Genomic DNA, 22,037 nt, shown 5'->3' with positions numbered 1-22,037 from the left:
TGCCTACCTCTGCCTCTCTAGTGATAGGATTTAAGGGGGGGGGGGGGTCTGCCACCATGCCCAGCTGTATGAAATCTTCTAATTAAAAAGAATACTATAGAGAGTAAACACAGCCTGTTTCTGACAAATGTACTGTAAACAATACTTGTGCTCTTAAGAGAATGGATACCCTAATCCCTTCTGTTCTTGATTTTTGAGCCTCTTTAATTTTCTTTCTTTCTTTTTTTTTTTTTGGTGTTTTGAAGCAGGGTCTCCCTGTGGCCCCAGCTGTCCTGGAACTCACTATGTAGACCAGGCTGGTCTTGAAGATGCAGAGATCCGCCTGCCTCTGCTTCCCAAGTGCTGGGACTACAGGCATGTGCCACCATGCCCGCCTTATCCTCTTTAATTTTCCAAAGAACATGTTCTCTAAAATTAACTCTCATTAATTATATTAAGTACATGACAATGTATTAAATTTACTGTGCTTTTTATAGCTTAATATTTGAGATGTTTCATTTTGTAGTAAGTAGTATGCTATGAATTTTGTGATACTTTACATTTACTGTATTCTCTTTAGACCTGGTGATGACTGGAAAAAGACTTTAAAACTCCCTCCAAAGGATCTAAGAATCAAAACTTCGGTATGTTAAGCTATAGAATTCAAATGGAAAAATGGGGAAACTAAGATTTTGTTGTAAAGTAATTGCTTGTAACACCACTTGAGTGTAATCTTTTTGTTGCTTTGAGATAGTGTCTCCCTATATAGCCCAGGCTTGCCTCAAGCTCTTGCTTCTTACTTCCTTAGCTTCAGGAGTGCTGGGGAGTATAGATGTGGACCACCAGGCTGGCAAAGAGAATTTTTTATTTTATTTTGAGGTTTCTTTTGCCTTTTTTTTTCCCTTTGCTGGGGGTGGGGGATGGAGTGGGCAGACTCACTCTATAGGCAGTGCTCTATGTGTTTAGTCTTCAAGTTATTTAAAATGGTTGCAATTGTATAGATCATACATATATGTTAGATTGCCAAGATTTTGGTAAAATTATATAATAATGAGGTGTTAATATATATTAAATATTGTGATTATACATATGCACATCTTCGCTAATTTTCTCCAAGTTTTTCTTTTTGCTTCCAGTGAGACATTCAGGTTAGATATTGTTTCTACTCTGTATATGACTATAAGAACAAACGCTCAGAGAAGTTCTCTTGGTTTTTTTTTTATGTGTATGTGTGTGTGCCCAAGGCAACATTTAATAATAGCTAGAGATATTTTTGGTAATCACCCCTGGATCCTACAGGATCAGCTTCTCAAAGCAATTTTCTGACCCCAAATGTCAATGGTGCTGTGCTTGATAAACCCAGACATCACAAAAATACTGATAATCATGTAAGTAGGATTTGGTTACACATATTTTAATTAGTAATTGATTGACTGGTACTTGGTAGAAATAGTCTACCTTAGACTGTGAAACAGGGTCTCTCTGTAGCCCTAGCTGGCCCGGAACTCACTGTGTAGACCAGACTAGTCTGGACTCATCTCACAAGATCTGCCTGCCTCAGCCTCCTGAATGCTGGCCCAAAGAATTTTTTTTTTGTATGTGTATGTCTTTTTGAGACAGGGCCTCCCTGTAGCCCCAGCTGGCCTGAACTTGCTGTGTAAACCAGGCTGGCCTGGAACTCATAGGGAGTCCCGGCGCGGAGGGCTGCCCTATAGACTTAGCCCAAGAGGCCTCTCTTTATTGTATTTTTAAATGTTTTGTTTTTATTTTATATGTATGAGTGTATTTCCTGAGTGTTCATAAGTGCACACATGTTGTGCAATGCCAGGGGAGGACAGAAGGTGGTTTCTGATCCCCTGGAACTGGAGTTACGGACAGCTGTTGGCTGCCATGTGGGAGCTGGGATTTGAACCTGGGTCCTCTGTAAGAACAGTCAGTGTTCTCAACTGCTGAGCCATCTCTCCAGCCCCCCAAAGAATATTTTTTAGGTGGTGTATATTTGTTAAAGATTATTCTCTAGGAAAAGTTGAAATACAAATTAAAACAGTAGTTACCTATATATATTTAAGATGAAATCGCTGGGCGTGGTGGCGCACGTCCCAGCTCCCAGCACTAAAGGCAGAGGCAGGCAGATCTCTGTGAGTACAAGGCCAGCCTGATCTACATAGTAAGTTCCAGGACAGCTGGGGCTACAGGGAGACCCTGTCTCAAAAAGACTAAAAAAAAAATAAAGAAGAAAGATGAAATGAAGAGTTCAAGTCTTGCCAGACAAATTTGTAATATGCTTACTACAAAAGAACCTAGGTTGTATTTTATTTCATTTTATTTGTTTGATTAGGATGTGACCTCCACAAAAGGAAATGAGTTTGAAGATTACTGTTTAAAACGGGAGTTGTTAATGGGAATTTTTGAAATGGGCTGGGAAAAGCCATCTCCTATTCAGGTATGTTTGCCCATTTTATTACATGAAGGTCATGTATCCTACATTAATACATTTTTCTTTCTGATCTGTGGGAATGGTATATATAACATGTATAGTACATTTCTGACTTTTAAAAGTGTTTTGGGGTTGTTTTTTGTTTTTTGTTTTTTTGTTTTTTTGTTTTTAAGACTTTCATCTACCCTAGACTGGCCTCAAATTTGAAGTGTTGCTGAGGCTGGCCTTGAATTCTTGGTCTTCTTCCCTCAACCTCCCAAATTCTGGGATTATAGGTGTGCGTGACTACACCAGTTGTTTTCTAAACTTCTTAAGGTTAAGTTGCAGAATCATGTCCCTTCTTTTTGGTGTGTATATCCTGAGAATGAAGATTGTGTGTGTGTGTGTGTGTGTAGAAGTAAAAGGTCAACAGGAGTTGGTTGTTGAGTACTATTGGATCAGCAAGTACCTTTATTCACCAAGTCATCTTGCTGGCTCTGCTGTTTTGTTTTTGGTTTTTAATTAAAATTTTAAAAATTATTTTTATGTGTATGAGTGTATTGCCTGCATGTATGTAAAGTGTACCTGTGTCATGCAATGGCTGTGGAGGTCAGAAGAGGGTGTCGAATTCCCCTGAAACTGGTGTTATGGACCATTGTTAGCTGCCATGTGAGTGCTGGGACTTGAACTCAGGTCCTCTGCAAGAGGTCTCCTTAACCCCTGAGCCATCTCTTCAGCCCTCTGTTTTTTGAGATAGGGTCTCATGTAGCCTAAGCTAGCCTGCATGGTACTGAGAATTGAACTCAGGATTTTGTACGTGCTAGGCAAGCACTCTACCAATTGAGCTATACACCCAGTTTCTTTTCCTTTTTTCCCCCTTAGCAGACATTTCTTGTGGCTCCATATGATTAGATTCAAGTCATGCTTTCTCAGCAAAAATACTGCAGAAGTCATGTTGTAGCCTTCTGAGAGTATCACACTTGAAGGTGTATGCAGTGTCTGTCTAGGCCCAGTTTAGTGATATTATTCATTCTGATTATCTTGTCTAGCTGTTTTCTGATTTTTATTTTTTCATTCCTAATATATGACTACTGCTTTTTACCCCCTCCCTTAAAACTAATAAACATTCTGGAAAATAAGACCATGCAAGTACCTTTCACTTCATCCTAATTTCCTAATTACTTTGGTAGTTTCCTAATTAATCATCCTTGGGTTCTTTCTTGGTCTCATCTTTTTGGATTATAAGGAGTTTGAGATATGCCCTGCTGAGAATTTAACCTAGGGCCTTGCTCAATGCTAGGCAAGTGTTCTACCACTGAGTTCCATTCCTGGCCCTTCCTTCACCTTTCCTTCTTTATGCATTATTGGTATGGGCTCATGCCTTTTTAAAAAATGGTGTTTTTAGCCAGGCCTGGTGGCTCACACCTTTAGTCCTAGCACTTGGGAGGCAGAGGCAGGAGGATCTCTGTGAGTTCAAGGCCAGCCTGGTCTAATACAGTGAGTTCTAGGCCAGCTGGTGCTGTAGGGAGACCCTGTCTCAAAAAGACACACCTCCCCTCCCAAAATGGTGTTTTTATGTGCTTAGTTGTCACAGGTTTGGCTCCTTCAGGCTAACTTTTTGTGATATGCTCGTTTTTCTTGAGCCTGACCTTATTTTTTGGTGTATATGATGCCAGAATTATTTCTCTTAAACTTACTGAGTCCCTGGGACCAATACACTCCTCCACCCGAACCTCCTACCCCTGCTTGGTTACAGATACATACCACCATACCTGGTTGTTTGTTTCTTTTGGTCTTTTTGAGACAGGGTCTCCCTGTAGCCCCAGATGTCCTGGAACTCACTATGCAGACCAGGTATGCGTCACCACGCCTGGCCATGCCTGGTATTTTATGTGGATGCTAGATCCAAACTCAGATCCTTGTGCTTGTACAGCAAGCACTTCACCCACTAAGCCATTTTCCAGCCCCTGAAGGTGATCTTGAACTTTGAATTTTCTAACCCTGACTCCACTTTATGGGATAACAGGAGTGAAATACCTTTCCTTCTTTATCAAATGTGTAAGTGAAATAGACTATTACATGAATATGAAATATTATTTTTTAGATAACGTAAGACCACCAAGTGGTCTTTACTGCCTTTTTCCTTCCTCTTTTGTCATGGAGTCTGTGGAAACCATAAGACAGTGTTCCTTAGAATCATTGAGTTGAGAAATCAATATTAGAATTTTAGAATAGGGGCTGGAGAGGTGGCTCAGCGCTTAGGAGCACTGACTGTTCTTGCAGAGGACCCGGGTTTGATTCCCAGCACCCACATGAAGGCTACAAATCGTCCTTAACTCCAGTTCCAGGGGAATCCAATGCCCTCTTCTGACCTCTGCAGCATTGCACAAAACGGGTGCAATCACATACATGTAGGCAGTACACTCATACACATAAAATATTTAAAAAAAATTTTTTTTTAAAGAATTTTAGAACCAAAAAATTTTTTTGTTGTTGTTCGGTGTTTTGGAGACAGGGCCTTCTGTAGCCCCGCTGGCCTGGAACTCAATTTGTAGAGCAGGCTGGCCTCGAACTCACAGCGATCCACCTGCCTGTGCCTCCCCAGGTCTGGGATTAAAGGCATGCACCACCACACCCTGGCCAGAACCAAAAGAATTTTAGGTCACTTAGTAAAATTGACCCACAGGATTGGCTGCTCCTCTGTCTTCCTCTCTTCTTTGTTTGGTTTTGGTTTGGTTTTGGTTTTGTCTTCCAGTAGCCCCAGCTGGCCTGGAATTCACTATGTGGACCAGGCTGACCTTGAACTCACCAAGATAATCCTGCCTCTGCCTCCCGAGCACTGGGATTAAAGGCGTGTTCCATCAAGCCTGGCTCATTAAACGTTTTTTTCCAAATACTAAAGCTTTTCTTGATTAGGTAGATGAGTTGTCTGTATTTGAATTTTGGGTTTGTTTATTTAGCAGTTTTTTGTTCTTGAGATAGGGTATTACTCTGTGACCCAAGCTGGCCTGGAACTTATTATGAAGCCAGATTGTCCTCAAACTTGGAGCAGTCCTTGAGCTGTCCAGTGCTTATTAGACTTCAGAAGTGAGGCACCACTCCCAGAACCGCACACGCGTGTGTTCGTTCGTTCATGTTCGTGTGTTTATTTGTTCGTGTTCATGTGTATGCTCATGTGCATGCAGGTCAGAGGACAGCCTCACATGTTACTCCTCAGTCACCACTCCCCCTTTTTTTGAGATGGGGTCTCATTGAACTGGAACTCAACAACTCAGTGAGGCTAACTGACCAGTAAGCCCCAAGAATCCGCCTGTCTTTGCTTCCCTAGAGCTGGGATTACAAGCCCTTGCTATTGTGCCTGGCCTTTTTTTTTTTAACATGGGTTCTAGGGATCAAAGTCAGGTTTTGGTGCTTTCAAGTGAGCTTTCTAACCCTCCTGTTCCCCCCCCCCCTTTTTTTTTCCTTTGGCCTTTTTGAGAGTAGGTCAGGCTGGCCTTGAACTCACAGAGATCTGCCCGCCTCTGATTAAAGGTGTGGCGCCACCATGCCCGGCTCCAACCCCATTTTTAAAAGATCAAATTTAGTTGGGATTTGGCTATAAGATTATTGGAGAATGGGGAATATGAAATCGTGTGCTCTTAAAAGAGGTTTTACATTGACAAGTTGAATTAAGTACACAACAGATTGCTCTCATATATCTCTTGATGTAACCACTATAGCTAGTTCTTAGTTTGAGTTGTGTCCAGTCAAATAACTCACTCTAAAGTAGAGCAAACTCCTTTGGAGGACCTACAAATTCATTTGGATTTTCTAGTTAGCATTGTGAAACTTTATAACTAAGTTTGATGGCAACTCTTTATTTCTGTGTATTATGACATGTGTGATGTGTATGGGCACACGTGTGCCAAATGCATGTGTGGAAGTCAGAGGACAACCTTGAGTGTCAGTTGTTCCCCAGTACTTTGAGACAGGGTGTCAAAATTTCATACTGGGTCAAGAAACTCAAATTACTTTGTCAGGTCTGACAAGAATGGATAATTTATACTTTGTAATTATAACATCCTGAATCCTTTAGTGAATCATTCCTCTGGCTAATAAGGGATTAAGTAGGCTAAAAGAATTAAGTGCTTCTCTTCAAATTTCTCTACTGTTAACATTATAAAATTTGGATAGGTTCTTTATAATATTCTATTGGAAATTACTATTTTCTATCACTTTTTAAAAATATTTTTTTATTTTTATTTTATGTGTATGAGTGTATTGCCTGCATGTATGTGAGTGTACCCATGTTGTGCAGTGCCACGGAGGTCAGAAGAGGGCTTCGGATTCCCCTGGAACTGGAGTTAAGGATGGTTTGTAGCCGCCATGTGAGTGCTGGGAATCGAACCTGGGTCCTCTGCAAGAGCAGTCAGTGCTCTTAACCGCTGAGCCATCTCTTCAGCCCCTCTATCACTTTTTTTCTTTTACACACCCTCTCACTAAGTATCCCTGACTGGCCAGGAACTCAGATCCAACAGCTTCTGCCACCCTAGTGCTGAGATTAAAAGCATATATTACCATGCCTGACTTCTATCACCTTCTATAACTTCATAGTAACCCATAGTCAAATCACCTTGAAATTAAAGTTTGTTTTTCTTTCTTGAAAGAAACAGACGCTCTGTGTAGTCCAGGATGATCTCAAACTCAGGATGATCCTTCTCTCAGTACCAAGGTTATAGGCATGTGCCACCATGACCAGTGAAATGAAGGTTCTTTAAGCTTAAGAGCTTCGGGAAGAGAACAGAACTTACTCTAAATGCAGACAGGTGGCTCCTGCAGATGCTACTCTTCCAATATACCTCTCAGTGTTAGGAAATAGGGAAGTATAATAACATTCTTAGGTTGTAAGGAATATAAACTAACTGGTTCTAACTTAAGCAAAAGGAAATCAATTGAAGGAATAACAGAAATTCACAAGATTAATGTGAAGATGGAGAAACACCTTAAAAATGGCCCAGAGCTGACATAGCTCTGAAGGGTTTTGGAAGCTCTACAGCAATTTATAAGGTTAGGTTGTGTATCTACCACTTGATTTCCGAGATTGAGCAGACTTGATCAATTGTAGGAGGGACAGAGGATCTATTTCTTCAGAATGAACTGGGGTGCTATTAGAACAGGGATACTGTTATCTATTGGATCAGTCCCTAAACCTTACAGTGCAACATGGACTTAAATCTAAGGTGCTATGTCAGATCTAAAGTTGGGGGTTTTTGGTGGCGGAGGAGAAAGGAATTAGTATCCTTATTGAGACAGATCTCATATCAAATAGTCCACACAGAGTATTTAATTCTGCTAAGGTATTTGCAATCCCAGCACTTGGGAGGCTTAGGCAGCATTGCCGTTAGTTCAACACCAACCTGGGCTACATAGTGAGTTTCAGTCCAGCCTGGCCACAGAGTGAGACCCCATTTCAAAACAAATTAAAAAACACAATGTAAAATTCAATGACTTTTAATCCAGAGTTGTATAATCATGATCACAGCCTATTTTAGTACCTTTTCATCATTCTCAAGAAGAAAACTATTAGCCGGGCTTGGTGATGCACGCCTTTGATCCCAGCACTCAGGAGGCACAGGCGGGCAGATCTCTGTGAGTTCAAGGCCATCCTAGTCTATATAGTGAGTTCCAGCACAGCTGGGGCTACAGGGAGACCCTGTCTCAAAAAGACCAAAAAAAAAAGAAGAAGAAAACTATTTAGCATTCATCCTTCATTTTCCCCTAACTCTAAGCAATCAGTAGTCTGCTTTCTGTCCCTATAGCTTTACATCTTCTGTACATTTCATAGAAATGGAATTATTCAGTATGATTTTTTTGTGACTGGCTTCTACTGAACATAATGTTTTCATCTGTGTTTAGCGTGTATCAATATTCCATTTCTTTCTGTTGTCAAATAATATTCAATCACATAGCTATTGCATATTTGACTTATCCATTCATCAACTGATAGCATTTGAGTTGTTTCCTTTATTGGCTATTCTTAATAATTTTGCTCTGAATGTTTGTGTCAGTTATGTGGAGGGATGGAGATGTAACTCAGGTGGCAGAATGCTCTTCTGCTGTGTGTGAGGCCCTGCATAAAATGTCCAGGTGGCTTATGCCTGTAATCCCAGCACTGAGAGGCAGAGGCAAGATCAAGGCTAGCCTTAATTGCATAGTGAATTCCAGACTAGCATAGGCTATGTGAGACCTAATCTCAAAAAAAGTTTTCTTTAAAGAACTTAATATCATCCAGTCATTAGGAGACCCTCCTCAGAAACCAGTCATCTTAATTTTTTTCTGCTTCCGTAGCCTGCTTTATTTTCCTTCACAATGATTATCAGTGTCAGGAAGGGCATCATCTACTTATTTGTGCTCTGCTTCTGCCCTTGCCCCCACCCCCATAGAACACTGAGCTCTATGCCCGGAGGCCTTGTCCTTCTTGTCCTCTGGTGTGTCCTAGGTGCCTAGAACAGTGCCCAACACTGCAGGCATTCAATCTATGCTTACTGGTGGAAGATTTTTTTTTTCTTAAACTTCATTATTATTTTATGGGTATGAATGTATTGCCTGCATGTATGTGAGTGCACCTGTGCCATGCAATGCCTAGGAGGTCAGAAGAGGGCTTCAGATTCCTCTGGAACTGGACTTAAGAACGGTTCATAGCTGCCATGTGGGTGCTAGGAATCAAACCCGGGTCCTCTGTAAGAGCAGTCAGTGATCTTAACCTCTGAGCCATCTCTCCAGCCCCTGGTTGAAGATTTTTAGGTAGTTACTTATCTGAAGGCCCAGTGGGCTCTTTTTTTTTTTTTTTTTTTTTTTTTTTCCCAGTGCTAGGGATTGAACTCAGGACCTTGTGAATGCTAGGCAAGTGGTCTACCACCAGGCTACCCCATCCCCCATCTTAACATTTTTAATGCTATGGTACCATGTGTGGTTAGCCTGTTTAAAAACACACACACACACAAGTCTGTAAGAGGATGAACCTGTAGCAATAATGGCATCTCCTGGAACAACTGAAGATTAAGAAAATTGACTCAGCAGGAAGGAGGAAATTGAGACCAAAGGGTCAAAGTCAAGGTTTTTCTTCTCTGACTACCATAATGAGGCATTAATGCTGCCTGTGAGACTAAGGTACATTATCCAACTGGACCATTTCCATGGTCTGGCAGCTGTCTTACTCTGACCATCTGGCACCCATCTGACTCTTGTGACTTAGGTTCTAGGTCAAAAGTATATCGTTAGGGGTTGGGGATTTAGAGTGCTTGCCTAACATGCACAGAAACGTGGGTTTATCCTTAGTGCTTAAACCAGACATTGTGCTGTGGTGAGCTGGGCATGGTGGTGCATGACTTGTACTCCCAACACTCGAGGTAAAGGCAAGAGGATCAGTAGTTGAAGGTCATCTTAACTACATAAAGGAAGAAAATTTATAATGGTAGGAGATGGCAGTCATGCTGTTTATGACTTATTTCTTTAATAGTTTTTTTAAATGCAGAGAACTAGAGGTATTTCTTTTGGTAATTAACTTCCAAATATAGAAGGAACTATAACAGTGATTATGAATCTGTTTATATTTTCCTTTTATTTTTGGTTTTAGAAATTTAAAATTCTGTATTTTCTTCTAGCATGTAACCATCTAGTTGAATTTTTCAGCCATTCATTGTATAGTTTAATTTTAGTTCCAGATAAGAGAGATCAGTGGTTTTTCCTGACTCTTGCTTTGTCACTGTCAACAGGATACTGGTCAGTGACCAGCATTTTTTAGCGTTTTAAGTGCCAAATAGGACTTGAGGTTAAATGTTTTCAGCTTATTTCTATTTTGTATAAGGATAAGTTATACCTTATTTTTTTCTTGCTTTGAAATTTTTGTTGTACTGGAGATTGAACCAAAAACCTCACACATAGGGCTACCCATGCACTCTTATTACTGATATCCACTCCCAACCCAGTGCACAGATTTTCTCTGTGGTTAAATTAGCTTACTGTCTGTGGTTAAATTAGCTATATTATCTTTCCTTGAACTGCTTTGTAATATTTTTTTCTGTTTCTTTTTTTGTTTTAATTTTGGGGGTTATTTTATGTGTACGAGTGTTTTGCCTGCATGTATATAAGTTGGTATCCGCTATGTGGGTGCTGGGAACTGAACTCAGGTCCTCTATAAGAGCAGCCAGTGTGTTCTTAACCACTAAGCCATCTTTCCAGCCCCTGTTTGTGTGTGTATGTGTGTGTGTTTGTTTGAAGATAGGATCTCTTAAAACTCAAGCTGACCTTGAACTCTTACCTCCTACCTCTACCTCCCAAGTGCTGGAATTACAGACATGTGCTACTTACTATACTTGGCCATATTTTGATTTTAATGGAAATAGTCTTTATTCAAGTGCTTTTTATAGCTCTTTGAGTTTTGGTGTTTTTTTTTTTAAGTATTACATAAGCCGTTTATATTTTTTTAATATTTTATTTTTATTCTTTTTATTTTATACATGTACAAGTGTATTGCCTGCATGTATGTGAGTGCACCCGTGTTGTGCAATGCTGTGGAAGTCAGAAGAGGCCTTCGGATCCCCCTGGAACTGGAGTTAAGGACGGTTCGTAGCCACCATGTGGGTGCTGGGAATCAAACCCGGGTCCTCTGCAAAAGCAGTCAGTGCTCTTAACTGCTGAGCCAACCATCCAGCCCAGAATGTTGACTTTCTTGTTCTCTAAATTTAATTTTTAAGTAAACGACTTATGGGGCTGGAGAGATGGCTCAGTGGTTGAGAGCACTGACTGTTCTTGCAGAGGACCCGGGTTCGAGTCCCAGCACCCGCATGGCAGCTACAAACTGTCCTTAACTCCAGTTCCAGGGGAATCCGAAGGCCTCTGCTGCCCTCCACAGCATTGCACAACACGGGCGCACTCATATACATGCAGGCAATACACTCGTACACATAAAAATAATAAAATATTTTTTAAAGTGTTACAAGAAAGTCAACATTCTATATCCGATTCAAATTTAAGTAGAATTATACTGAGGGTGGTGGTTTTGGGTTTTGGGGTTTTTTGGGGGGGCAGATCTCTCTGTAGTCCTAGCTGGCCTGTAGCTCACTATGTAGATTGGGCTGGCCTTGAACTCACAGAGATCTGCCTGCCTCTGCCTCCTATGCTGGGATTAAAGATGGATGTGTGCCACCATGCCCAGCCATTATGCTGAGGTTTTGTTTGTTTGTTTGTTTCTTTGTTTTTTTAGCTTTTTGTTACATTGGGATATAGAACTCAGTACATTCTGTGAGCAGTTTTGGTTAACAAGTTTGGTGATGTTTGCTGGTCCTGCTATTCACTTGAGTCTTTGCCATTCCTGTCAAGTACATACAGGACACTTCAAAGCAGTACTAAAAGGATGTTCTTCAGTGTAACTTAGAGAAGATTTGGTTATGTTCTGCTTATTACCAAGTAATTTTGCATTGTCTTTTCTCTTAGGAGGAGAGCATTCCCATTGCTTTATCTGGTAGGGACATCTTAGCTAGAGCAAAAAATGGAACAGGCAAAAGCGGTGCCTACCTCATTCCCTTACTTGAACGGCTAGACCTGAAGAAGGACAATATACAAGGTTAGTTGGAGGAAAAAAAGGTGTGTGTATAAGTAATTAAAAACATCAGTTTAAGCCTTGGAGCTTTGTGGAAGTTTTTATGCTTGCTCAGAATTTGTACAGTCTAGGCTTGTTACTCTCTTCAGTTTTTGGCTTAATTGTCCTATGAAACTAATTCCCAACTTTTAAAAGGGATTTCTCAGAGCACTTTTACATGATACACAGTTTTGACAACATTCATATGAGATAAGCAAAGTATTATTGCCTTGTAGATAAAACTAAAAATGATGAGGTTAATTTAGTTGTCATTTATAAACTATGAAATTGAATTGTTTCTTGTATCTGTGTACAGAGTTCTTCTGTTATAAAGGCGTAAGCTTGGGGATTTAAGAGTTTAGGCAGTAGAGAAGAAATACATTTCTATAGTCCTATTCAGAGTAAGCTAATATAATTAAGATTTCACCTCTAAAGCTTTTTAATAAATACTCTAACTTTTGATTTAGAATTATCATCTCTCCTTATTTTAATATGATGTAAATAGAACCTGAGCAGCAGTAGTTTACTATTTGTTTAGATTAGTGAATTTATTACTGTCAAACAGATACAGTTTAGGACTCTTAGGAATAGTAAGCTGATAACGTGTTATGTCTGTGTGGAATGATAATTTTTATAGCTTCTTAAACTCTTTAACATATGACATGTTCTTTTTCCTCCCACTTTCTTCTGTTCAGCAATGGTGATTGTTCCCACTAGAGAACTTGCTCTACAGGTCAGTCAAATTTGTATCCAGGTCAGCAAACACATGGGAGGGGCCAAAGTGATGGCTACTACAGGAGGAACCAATTTACGGGATGATATAATGAGGCTTGATGATACAGGTAAAAAATGTTCATTAAAAAGTACTTCCTTTTGTTTGTTTATTTTTAGACTCATTTTTAATTATGTTTTTGGGAGGCAGTTTGCATATGTGTGGGTCTTTGAAGAGGTTAGTGATGTTAGATCACCTTGGAGCTGGAGGCTCACTAACTAGGGTGCTGGGAACCAAACCTGGCCTTCAGTCAGAGCAATACGTGTTCTTTAATTGCTGAGCCATCTCTTCACTCCCCAAGTGCTTCCTTGTAGTAAATAAGCTTGACATAATGGAACATGGCTTTAATCTCAGCCCTTAGGAGGCAGAGGTATCTCTGTGAGATGGAGGCCAGCCTGGTCTACTCACTGAGAGTTCCAGGCCAGCTGGGGCTACAGGGAGACCCTATCTCAAAAGGATCACTACCCCCCCCCCAAAAAAAAAAACCTAAGTGAAGCAAGTATTTTTCTAGCTGTTGGGAGGTAAAATGGAAATATAGTAATTAGTATCTATATAAAATGTTGTACCAAATACATGTAAACGTCATGCATCTTTTTTGTTCAAGCTAAAATGAATGAGAATGTGTATGTTTTCTGAATTTTTCTTTTTGTTTTCTAAATCTCGTATAGTGCACGTGGTGATCGCTACCCCGGGCAGAATTCTGGATCTTATCAAGAAAGGAGTAGCAAAGGTTGACCATGTCCAGATGATAGTGTTGGATGAGGTAATGCCTCTTCATTTGAAAGGGTGCTGTGCTGTGCTGTGCTGTGCTGTGCTGTGCTGTGCTGTGCTGAGCTGAGCTGAGCTGAGCTGAGCTGAGCTGAGCTGAGCTGTACTGGTCTAGGTGATTGTGTCTCTGCTGCCATGCCCTGCTGTCCTATGCTGTTCTGTTTCTGTCTGGTCTGTGTTGTTTGGTCTGCTGTGCTATGCTATGATTTTCAGTGAATAAAGCAAAAGCTTTTTGTGTTTGCCCTTTGAATAAACACATGAGTGGTCAATTTAAACTAACCTTGCCTCTGAAAACATACTTTTCCTTCAAGGATAGCAGTTGATAAGCATTATAGAAGCTCATTCTTCTCACTGTTTTAGGGATGCCAGATAATTGGATTCTATCTCTCTCTCTCTCTCTCTCTCTTTTTTTTTTTTTTTTTTCCTTTTTTCTCTTCTTCTTTTTTTTTTTCCTTTGGTCTTTCTGAGACAGGATCTCCCTATAGCCCCATCTGTCCTGGATTCACTGTGGAGACCAGGCTGGCCTGGAACTCACAGAGATCCACCTGCCTCTGCCTCCTGAGTGCTGGGATTAAAAGTGTGCGCCACCACGCCTGGCCAGTGAAGCATTTTTAAAAGCATGTAATGGCCTGGCATGGTGGCACAGGCCTTTGATCCCAGCGAGGCAGGCAGATCTCTGTGAGTTCAAGGCTAGCGTGGTCTATATAGTTCCAGGACAGGTGGGGCTACAGGAAGACCCTTTCTCAAAAAGACCAAAAAAAAAAAGGCATGTAATGAATGAGTGTCTTTAGCCCTCATTTTGTAGAAGCTACTTTACATTGTTTGGTTTATTTGTTTCTATTGCATTTATTTGCTCATTGGGCTTATAACTTGATATAAGTGCCTTTTAAGAACTTAGCCTGCCGTAGTGATACATGTCTTTAATCTCAGTACTGGGAGGCAGAGGCAGGTGAATCCCTGTGAGTTTAAGTCCAGCCTGGTCTACATTCTGAGTTCCAGGCCAACAGGGCTACATAGTGAGACCCTGCTTCAAGAAAAAAAAGAAAAAAATGAATTCAGTTGTATCTCTGGAATCCAGTGTTTTATGCATGTAGCCCATCACTGTTGGTTTTATAACACAGTTATTTTCCTGTCTGGTTTTTTTTAGATAGCTAGTTCACTGATCAATCAGTAAGTAATGAAAAATAACACTAAGCATTATGTCAACATCACTTACCATGTTTTTATGTAATCTTTACAGTCTAATCGGTATAGACATCCCATAAAGTTGTTACTGCTCCCTGTAGATAACCCAATTTCACAGTTGAGAAAACTGAAACACAAAATAGTATCTCAATAAAACTAATGAGTAAGACACTTCAAGTAGTTTGACTTCAGATCCTGGTTTGGTTTGGTTTTGTAATAGGGTCTTGCTGTTTAACTTAGGCTGGCCTTGAATCCACTACCCTGTTCAGGCCTCTGCCTCCTGAGAGCAGGATGTGTACTACCACACACAGATCAGAACCTGTATTTTTGATCACTATACCATATTACCTCTTTAGCAGGAATTACATTTTTCTTTTTTTTTTTCTTTTCTTTTTTTTTTTGGGGGGGTCTTTTTGAGACCTGTAGCCCCAGCTGTCCTGGAACTCACTATGTAGACCAGGCTGGCCTCAGACTCAGAGAGATCCTGCCTGTACCTCCAAGTGCTGGGATTAAAGGCGTGTGCCACCACACCTGGCTTGCAATTATCACCATGTTTCGAAGCCTCCAGAGCCCGGCTGGGAGCAAGGATTTTAACAATCTAGATTTGGGGTGGGGGCGGGGGGATCTTTTTGAGACAGGGTCTCCCTGTAGCCCCACCTGGCTTGGATTTGCTGTGGAGAACAGGCTGGCCTCGAACTCAGCAGAGATCCACCTGCCTCTGCCTCTTGAGTGCTGGGATTAAAGGCATGCACTACCACACCCAGCATTTTTTTCTTTCCTCTTTAGATAGGGATTATAGCTTCCTCTTCCTGCTTTTCAGACCATCTCATCATATAGCCTCAACTGAAATCAACTCTCAGTTTTCCTGCCCCAGGCTCCTAAGTGCTAGGATTACAAGTATATGTTACTATACGTGGCTACTTTCCCCTTCTGAGTTACTGGGAATTTGTCTTGCCATCATTGGACAGAGTGGTATTGAAGAGAGCTTACTGTTTATAACCAGGAACAATCCATATATATTCTCACTAGACTATGCTTTGCCCTTCACCCATATACTAACTGAAAACTCCAGAAGTCTTCATTGTTTTTAAAACTGTCTTTTCTTTATATTACAGGCAGATAAGTTGTTGTCACAAGATTTTGTGCAGATAATGGAAGATATTATTCTTACGCTACCTAAAAATAGGCAGATTTTACTATATTCCGCTACTTTCCCTCTTAGTGTACAGAAGTTCATGGTAAGTATTAAATTGGTACTTGGAATCCATGTCATCATGTTACCTATTGAATATTTTACCCATAATTATTTCTAGAGTGTATGCTTTATGCTATTTCAAAATTTTCCTTTTTCAGCCGGTCGTAGTGGTGCACACCTTTAATCACAGCACTTGGGAGGCAGAGGCAGGTGGACCTCTGAGTTCAAGGACAGCTGGGGCTACAAAGAGACCCTTTCTCAAAAAGACCAAAAATAAGTGTTTTTTCACTTGGTGATTAAAGATTTGTGCTTGTATTCTACTTTGGGAGTTGAGTTATAGGGTTTGTTGTTGAGACAGGGTCTCCCTGTACCCCTAGCTTACTACTATGTGAACCAGTCTGGCCTTGATCTCATAGAGATCCACCTGCCTCTGCCTCCCAAGTGATGGGATCAAAGGTGCGAGTCACCATACCCAGCTATTATATTTTTTAGGTTGTAATTTTATTAAATTCTTATTTTTTATTTAGCCTTTAGTGTCAGGCTGGCATATCCCTTTGATGCTAGACAAATTGGTTACAGCATCCTGTATACAAAACATGGCTACCATGAAACTGGGTTACCTTGAACTCGTGATCTTCCTGTGGCAACCTCCTGAGTAGTAGGACAGGCTTACATCACCCTACCCAGCTCTAACTTAGCTACCTTTATGAATCCAAGGGCTGTAAATTTATTCTATGTATACTTATTTTGAAGAGATGCATTCCTTAAAACAAGAGGCAAAAAATATGTAGATTTTGGGACTAGAAATAGGTTCGGGGTAGAGCTCTTACTTGGGATACATAAGGCCCTAGATTTAGTCCACCATCTAAAAAGAAAGACATGTATGTATTTTCAATTTAAGAAAGAAACTTGGCCTTCATTTGAATTCTCTCCCCCCACCCCCAAGAATTCCCATCTGCAGAAACCCTATGAGATTAACCTGATGGAGGAACTAACTCTGAAGGGAGTGACCCAGTACTACGCATATGTAACTGAGCGCCAAAAAGTGCACTGCCTCAACACACTTTTCTCTAGGGTAAGTGGTGAGTTTTTGCTGCTGAGTCCTCTCCTCCACTGAGTCCCCAGTAAGTGAACAGTTGTGACATTTGTCACATCATGTTCACTGTCAAAAGTAGTAGTGTTTCTTAAATAACAGTTTCAGTCGGTCTCAAATTGAAACTGATTGACACAGGCACTTTAATTTTATTGTAAAATAATTATATCTAATTGCAGTTTGTCCTCAGTATTCAGATTCTGTCTTTGTGAATATGCCTAATTGTTAAAATTTATAATCCCCAAATCAGTACTGAAGGTACTCTAATGGTCATTTTGTAGACATGTGCAGTGCAGTGTAGCAAAAATTTTGATCCCAGTTGAAGTCCAAGAAGAAGACATTCTGCCTTTTTGCTTCAACTTCATGCTATAAATCCATTTCATAGGTTTTCATCTTTGTGAGTTCACTCTAAAACTGGCCTTGTACTCCTGCTGAAATGTTGACCTGTACTTTGAGCACAGGAAGGCTGTTGTGTCTTGCAGAGAAAATGCGGTTAGATAAGCTTTCTGTAGGCATGGGTTATAGTGGTTTTAGCTGTGGGTGTATTAAATAAGGCATGCTCAAACAGAAAAACAAAAATACATACTTACCTATTTACAAAAATGTGATGAGAGGCTTATAGGAACCTAGCTTAGTATTCCCTGAAAGCTGTGTGGTTCTTTAAGAAGTTTTTTTAAAAATTAGATGAGAGAGGGGTGGGGGGGGGGATCAGTTCCTCATGGAGTCCAGAAGAAAGCGGTGGATCCCCTAGAGCTGGAGTTATGGGGGGTTGTATGAGCTACCTGACACGGGTGCTAGGAACTGAACTCGGATCCTCCACAAGAACAGCACTCTCTTAACTGCAAAGCCATGTCTCCAGCCCTGAAGCAGTGGTTCTTATTTAATTCAATGTTTGCATTGACTTTATAGAACGTAACCACTATGGATAATGGGTCTCTGTATTTTAATCTTTCTGACAAGTAGGTGGCCTTTATGAAATATTCTTCTGCAGTAGAATATTGTTGACAGTTGTTGGCAAAGCATAAAATATTGACAATTTTTATAACTTCCATCTTTCATCATGAAATTCTAAATTTTAGACTGTTTAAATTTTTTTGCCAGATAATTTCAAGATTGGCAAAGCAAATGCTTTTGTTATGGCTTGAACGATGGCTTAGCGGTTGAGAGCACTTGCTGTTTGTCCAGAGGGTTCAAGTCCCAGCACTCATATAGTAGCTAACAACCATCCATAACTCCAATTCCAGGGCATCTGACACCCTCTTCTGGCCTCTGCTGGGTACTGCATGCATGTGGTGCACTTACATACATGCAGGCAAAACACACATAAAATAAAAATAAATAAAATTTAAATAAAGCATTTAAACAATGCTTTTGTTGCCTGGCATGGTGGCACACGCCTTTAATCCCCAGCACTGAAGAGGCAGAGACAGGTGGATCTCTGAGTTCAAGGCCCATTCCGTATATTTCCAGGCCAGCAGGGGATATAGGGAAACCTGTCTCAATATATATATATGCGCTTACTTTTGGGGCTGGAGCAATGGCTCAGCAATTAAGAGCACTGGAGTACACTAGCAGCGGACCGGGGTTTGATTCCCAGGATCACATGGCAGCTATGAACCCTCCTAAACTCCAGTTCCCAGGGAATCTGAAGCCCTCTTCTGACCTCCGTGGCATTGCATGACACAGGTGCGCTGACATACATGCAGGCAATACACTCATACACATAAAATGAAAATAATAAATTTTTTTTTTTAATATGCTTTTGTCTTTCTCATGCTTATTTGTTCTGTGTTCAGCTTCAGATAAACCAGTCGATCATTTTCTGTAACTCTTCTCAGAGAGTTGAATTGCTAGCCAAGAAGATTTCTCAACTGGGATATTCTTGCTTCTATATACATGCTAAAATGAGGCAGGTGAGTATAAATATAGATTTTGCATAGATTGAACCAAAAAAAACTTTGCAAATATTTCTTATATTTTATTTTGTTTTAATGCTTCCCAATAAGGTATGAATCAGTGCTTTGTAAGCTATAAAGAATGATATAGAAATGTTGGATCTATTGGTTTGTGGCTAAAGTCCCAGAACTTGGGGTGGGGGAAAGGTATAGCGAACAGAAATTCCTGGTCATCCTCAGCTACATAGTGAGTTTGAAATCAGCTATACGAAATCATGCCTGGAAAAAACAGTTTTGTTCCTTAGTCGAATTGTCACATTTTGACTGTTTAGTTGGCTATCTGTGGCTGATGACTTCTTTATTGGAGAGCAGCAGTGTAGAACATTTATTACAGAAAGCACTGCTATAGGGGGATATGTTCCAAGAATCCCTGAAATGACATAGATACACCAAACTTTGTATATAGATACATACCTATGATAAAGTTTCCAGATTAGATATAATAGGAGATGTAATAACAGTAAAAATCAAATAGAATGAGATGCTGTCGTAAATGTTGGATGAATGTGATCTCTCAACACATAGTACTCTATTCATCCTTCTTGTGGGAACACTAGCAGATAAATGCTTACGTGATGAAGTGAGGTGCATCACACAGACCTTGTGAGTGATGTAGCTTTTGACTGCTACAGAAGGGTTACTTGAGGGGCTGGAGAGATGGCTCATCGGTTAAGAACACTGGTGGTTTTTACAGAAGACCCAGGTTTGAATCCCAGTACCCACATGGCAGCTAACAGCTGTCCATAACTCCAGTTCCAGGGGATCCAACAGCCTCTTCTGTCTTCCATGCATTGCACAACACGGGTGTACTTACCTATACGCAGGCAATGCATGCATACACATAAAATAAAACAATAATAATAATAAATTTTTAAAAAGAAGGGTTAGCCGGGCGTGGTGGCACATGCTTTTAATCCCAGCACTCGGGAGGCAGAGGCAGGTGGATCTCTGCGAGTTCAAGGCCAACTTGGTCTACATAGTGAGTTCCAGGCCAGCTGGGGCACTGTGAAACTGACAATTGATCTGATAACCAAGACAGTGCAGTGACATGGGTATTATGTGTTCATTGTAGATACACTGGACAGAGTGATTCACACTGTAGTGCAAGACTGTGTCATATTCCTCAGAAGGCTGTGGAATTTAAAATTTAGAGATTATTTCTGAAGTTTTCCATTAAAGTTTTTAGACCACGTTTGACTATGAATAATAGAAACCGGGAAAGTAAAACCAAAGATAAAGCTAAACTAGTATATGTGGTCTGTAAGCTGATTTTTCTTTTTTTGCCTCAAGGGGTATTATCTCTAAATTATAATTTTTTTAATATTTTACTATTTTTGTTTTATGAGTATATTGCCTGCATGTATGTGAGTGCACCCATGTCGTGCAATGCCGTGGAGGTCAGAAGAGGGCTTTGGATTCCCCTGGAACTGGAGTTAAGGACGGTTCATAGCCACCATGTGGGTGCTAGGAATCAAACCCAGGTCCTCTGCAAGAACAGTCAGTGCTCTTAACCACTGAGCCATCTCTCCAGCCCCTAAATTTTATAATTTAATAGAAAATAATTCAAAGCTGTAACAAGATGGCATTTAAAAGTTTAATTTTATGTTTATGAGTGTATTGCCTGCACATAATGTAAGTACACCCATGTCATGCAAGAGGGCATTGAATCCCTTGGAACTTGAGTTAGGATGGTTGTTAACTGCCATGTAGATGCTGGGAATCAAACCCAGGTTTTGTGCAAGAGCAGCCAGTGCTCTTAACTACTGAGCCATCTCTCCAACCCAAGGTCAAGTGTGGGGGGGGCACTAATAACTACACTGAAATTCCATTGGTGCTGAGCTGGGCATGGTGGTATACCTGTAATCACAGCACTAAGGCTTTAGGCAGGAGGACTGTTGATATAAGTCTAGTCTAGTCTACATCTCCAGACCTTTCTCAGAAAGAAAACCATTTCAGTATATTAACACTTTACCAACTTCACTCAAATTTGGTTTTGATTTTTCTTTTTAATTTGGTTGTGAATGGGGTTGAAGACCCTAGGTTTGGTCCTCAGCTCTGGGGAAAAAAAAGACAAAATAATTTGGTTGTGAAAGACACAAGTCATTTGCATAAACAGATTTGGATATAAAAAACTGATTGGCTAGAAGAAACTGATGAAAAATTTGGACTATATCAGTTTTCTGGTTTTGTTTCATTTGAGACAGAGTCTCTGTAGCCCCAGCTGGCTAGCTTCTTGTGTAGACCAGGATGGCCTCAGACTCACAGAGATGCTCCTGCCTCTGCCTCCCGAGTCCTGGGACTAAAAGTGTGTACTGACTGTGTATCAATTTTAATGAGAATTCATTGATATTCCCTCCCCTAGGAACATCGAAATCGTGTGTTTCATGATTTCCGAAATGGCTTATGCCGCAATCTTGTTTGCACTGGTAGGTATTTTTAGTATTTCTTTTGCCAGCTGTTTTCATTGTAACTCTGGATTGCTTTCTCTGTTTTAGTACAGCTTTGACATGGTTCATCATGCCCTCTACCATTTTCAGAATTTCTGAAGCTGAGAATAAACTATAGTTAATTCCTGACCATAGGCCCCATGTCTGAATCTGCAGACAGGTGCTGGTGACTGATATTCATCTTAGGCTTTTAAACTAGATTTTGGATTTGTGTGTTCTGAATAATTCTAGCTCACAGGACTCTTCTAACACAAAATGAAATATGCTAAACAGCTGCACTTTAGAGGTTGTATCCTCCCTCCCCCAGGATCAAACCAGTGTATATATTTGGTTGTTTCATTACATAGAGAAAAATAAAGCTGGGCAGGGTGAGGGAGGCAAGTCCATAGTTCAAACAAGACAAATGGATTCAGTACTTTTCAGTCTATATCCTTGGAATCTAATCTAACTATTCATAGGAGATGAATAATCAAAACATTTGAGTAAATAGAAAAGACTTAGAGTTTGAGCTATAATGTATGCACTGATAAATGTTCTCATCTTTATTATATAGCCCAGGTTGCTCTCTAACTCAGTGACAGTCCTACCTCAGCCTCCTGAGCACTGGG

The 22,037-nt window shown here is 40.4% G+C and overlaps 1 protein-coding gene across 5 annotated transcripts in view; it reads left to right on the top strand.

Annotated features, from left to right (window-relative positions):
- Positions 1 to 22,037, top strand: part of Ddx6 (DEAD-box helicase 6) — a 40,944-nt gene that overhangs the window by 7,108 nt on the left and 11,799 nt on the right. For all 5 annotated transcript variants that reach the window (XM_008825941.3, XM_008825940.3, XM_008825939.3 and 2 more), the window contains exons 3-11: positions 560 to 623; positions 2,318 to 2,422; positions 11,870 to 11,999; positions 12,710 to 12,856; positions 13,455 to 13,549; positions 15,855 to 15,977; positions 16,881 to 17,009; positions 18,824 to 18,940; positions 21,345 to 21,408. In XM_008825941.3, the coding sequence (XP_008824163.1) occupies positions 560 to 623; positions 2,318 to 2,422; positions 11,870 to 11,999; positions 12,710 to 12,856; positions 13,455 to 13,549; positions 15,855 to 15,977; positions 16,881 to 17,009; positions 18,824 to 18,940; positions 21,345 to 21,408 (974 nt within the window). The remainder of the gene's footprint in view (positions 1 to 559; positions 624 to 2,317; positions 2,423 to 11,869; positions 12,000 to 12,709; positions 12,857 to 13,454; positions 13,550 to 15,854; positions 15,978 to 16,880; positions 17,010 to 18,823; positions 18,941 to 21,344; positions 21,409 to 22,037) is intronic.

This window comes from Nannospalax galili, unplaced genomic scaffold, assembly GCF_000622305.1.
Source record: "Nannospalax galili isolate Female #2095 unplaced genomic scaffold, S.galili_v1.0 scaffold229, whole genome shotgun sequence".
NCBI lineage: Eukaryota > Metazoa > Chordata > Mammalia > Rodentia > Spalacidae > Nannospalax > Nannospalax galili.
The sequence above is the reverse complement of the archived record's forward strand: the minus strand, read 5'-3'. Positions and strand labels throughout refer to the sequence as shown.